Source organism: Vollenhovia emeryi, unplaced genomic scaffold (assembly GCF_000949405.1).
Source record: "Vollenhovia emeryi isolate VEMERY1.0 unplaced genomic scaffold, V.emery_V1.0 DF946581.1, whole genome shotgun sequence".
NCBI lineage: Eukaryota > Metazoa > Arthropoda > Insecta > Hymenoptera > Formicidae > Vollenhovia > Vollenhovia emeryi.
Window position 1 is genome coordinate 1 of NW_011959785.1, and position 1,866 is coordinate 1,866.

At 33.5% G+C, this 1,866-nt stretch overlaps 1 protein-coding gene across 1 annotated transcript; it reads right to left on the reverse strand.

Moving 5' to 3' along the window:
• Nucleotides 1-86: 86 nt before the first annotated feature.
• Nucleotides 87-531, reverse strand: LOC105559495 (the record flags this gene model as incomplete). The annotated part of the gene is made up of 2 exons (XM_012007835.1): nt 347-531; nt 87-275 (listed from the first exon to the last, which is right to left on the reverse strand). Coding segments are annotated over exons 1-2 (356 nt in total), but the record flags the coding sequence as incomplete, so codon positions are not given.
• Nucleotides 532-1,866: the final 1,335 nt, after the last annotated feature.

Here is a 1,866-nt window from a genome sequence, read left to right on the forward strand (position 1 = left end):
GTTGTAATCCCTTCGCTAAAACGCGTACTTGTGTAACGAATTGTTTTGGGATATTTGTTAATAACTTGAGCAATTTCCGAACATACCCATTCCTAATTTTTTTAGTCCACAATGTTACCGCCGATAAACTAACTGTTATTTGGTGTTGATCTTTGAGTGCGGCCTGAATATCAGATACTTTTGCTTTTGGGTTCTTTTTTATGTGATCCAATATAATACTTAGCGCCTTTACCTTTTCGTTGGAATTTAGCTTTCTTCGCATTGGAATCCCTTCGCTAGAACGTGTACATGTATCACGAACTGTTTCGGTATGTTTGTTAATGACTTGAATAATTTCCGAACTTACCTTTTCCTAACTTTGTAGACCCACTTGGAGAGCAGCATTGAACTAACTGGTATGTTTAGGCGATCTTTGAGTGCGGCCTGAATCTTCTCTGGGCTTGTTTTTGGGTTCTTTCTTATGTGATCCAATATTATACTCTCCGCCTTTTTCTTATCGTCGGGCTTTAGCATTTTTCGCGTTGTAATCCCTTCGCTAAAACGCGTACTTGTGTAACAAACTGTTTCTTTTTCAGTAACGATTGTGTGCTTTGACGTGAGATCCATATTGCTTGAAGAATGCAGTACGACTGATATTACTTGTTCTTCAAAAGTAATTGGGAAGCACAACCTTTTGTCTCATGTAAACAAAAAAGCTCCGCGAATTTAACCGTATTCACGACCTTACAAATCTGTCAACGATACGAATCTCTGTCGCGCGTTCAGAGATAATACAATTTTGCCTTTCTATGTATTACGAGAATATGATATTTTATTTATTTCATCCTCTTAAGTAAAAGACTTGTAAAAAATATATAGTTTATTCTGATTGTTGTTAACAAATTTATATTTCCAGAAATAATGTTTTTTTGCGATATGATGCAACATGACTGTTACCATGCAGGAGTTTTCAATACCTCACGCATGTGCTAAACACGTCATATATTAATACAATATATATGAGACTAAAATAATAAAGTAAGTTAATTTATTTGGAAGAACGAAACGTACATGTAATTGTTTTCGATAATGGAATACGCGGGAGATAAATATTGCGACCAATCTCTTGTCAAGAAGAAATATCTCCTGTGTTATTTAAATTAACGTCAGTATGCGTAAAATCATCTTTCTTATCACTATAAATTGAAATTTACTTTCCAGGATTATTTAGCATCTAATCCGTTATCAAAATTTACATATCAATTATATTAAGAACTTGCAGATGTGGCTTGTCCCTTGACCCGCTAGGAGATTTTGCAGGACTGGGAATGGTTCTATTCCAATATAATGACCACATTGACATTGTTCGACACCCAGGAGGAGATAACGGAATTTGTTAGCTGCAAAATTCAATCTATAATAGCAAATAGCATCTTCAATTCTCAGTTTGCAGATGGTAGAATCATTAATCGTTACTTAAACTGTACGATCAGGCGAACGTATAAATTTAGTATTAATGTTCTTTGCAGAAGAAAACCCAGAGTCTTTTAAAACTGTGTCCTTTAAATTCCACCAGTTGTTCGATATATTCAAAGAGGACAAATTAGTCAATTATTATTTATGCAGGTCTTCAGATTTCAAATATATGTAAAGGTTCCATAATAATATCGAGTATATTTGGAAGGCAAGTCGTGATATGGTTATATTTTCCTTTGAAATTATTGTAAAATTGACACTTTTTTCACACCTTGCCGATTTGATTCAGTGATTGAAAAAAATCCGCTGAATAATATATCTCAAGGGGATTTTATTAATGTCACAGTAAAAGAGTAAAGTATTTTTAAAACAAAATACTCATACAAAAAGTATAAAATTGAATATTTGTAT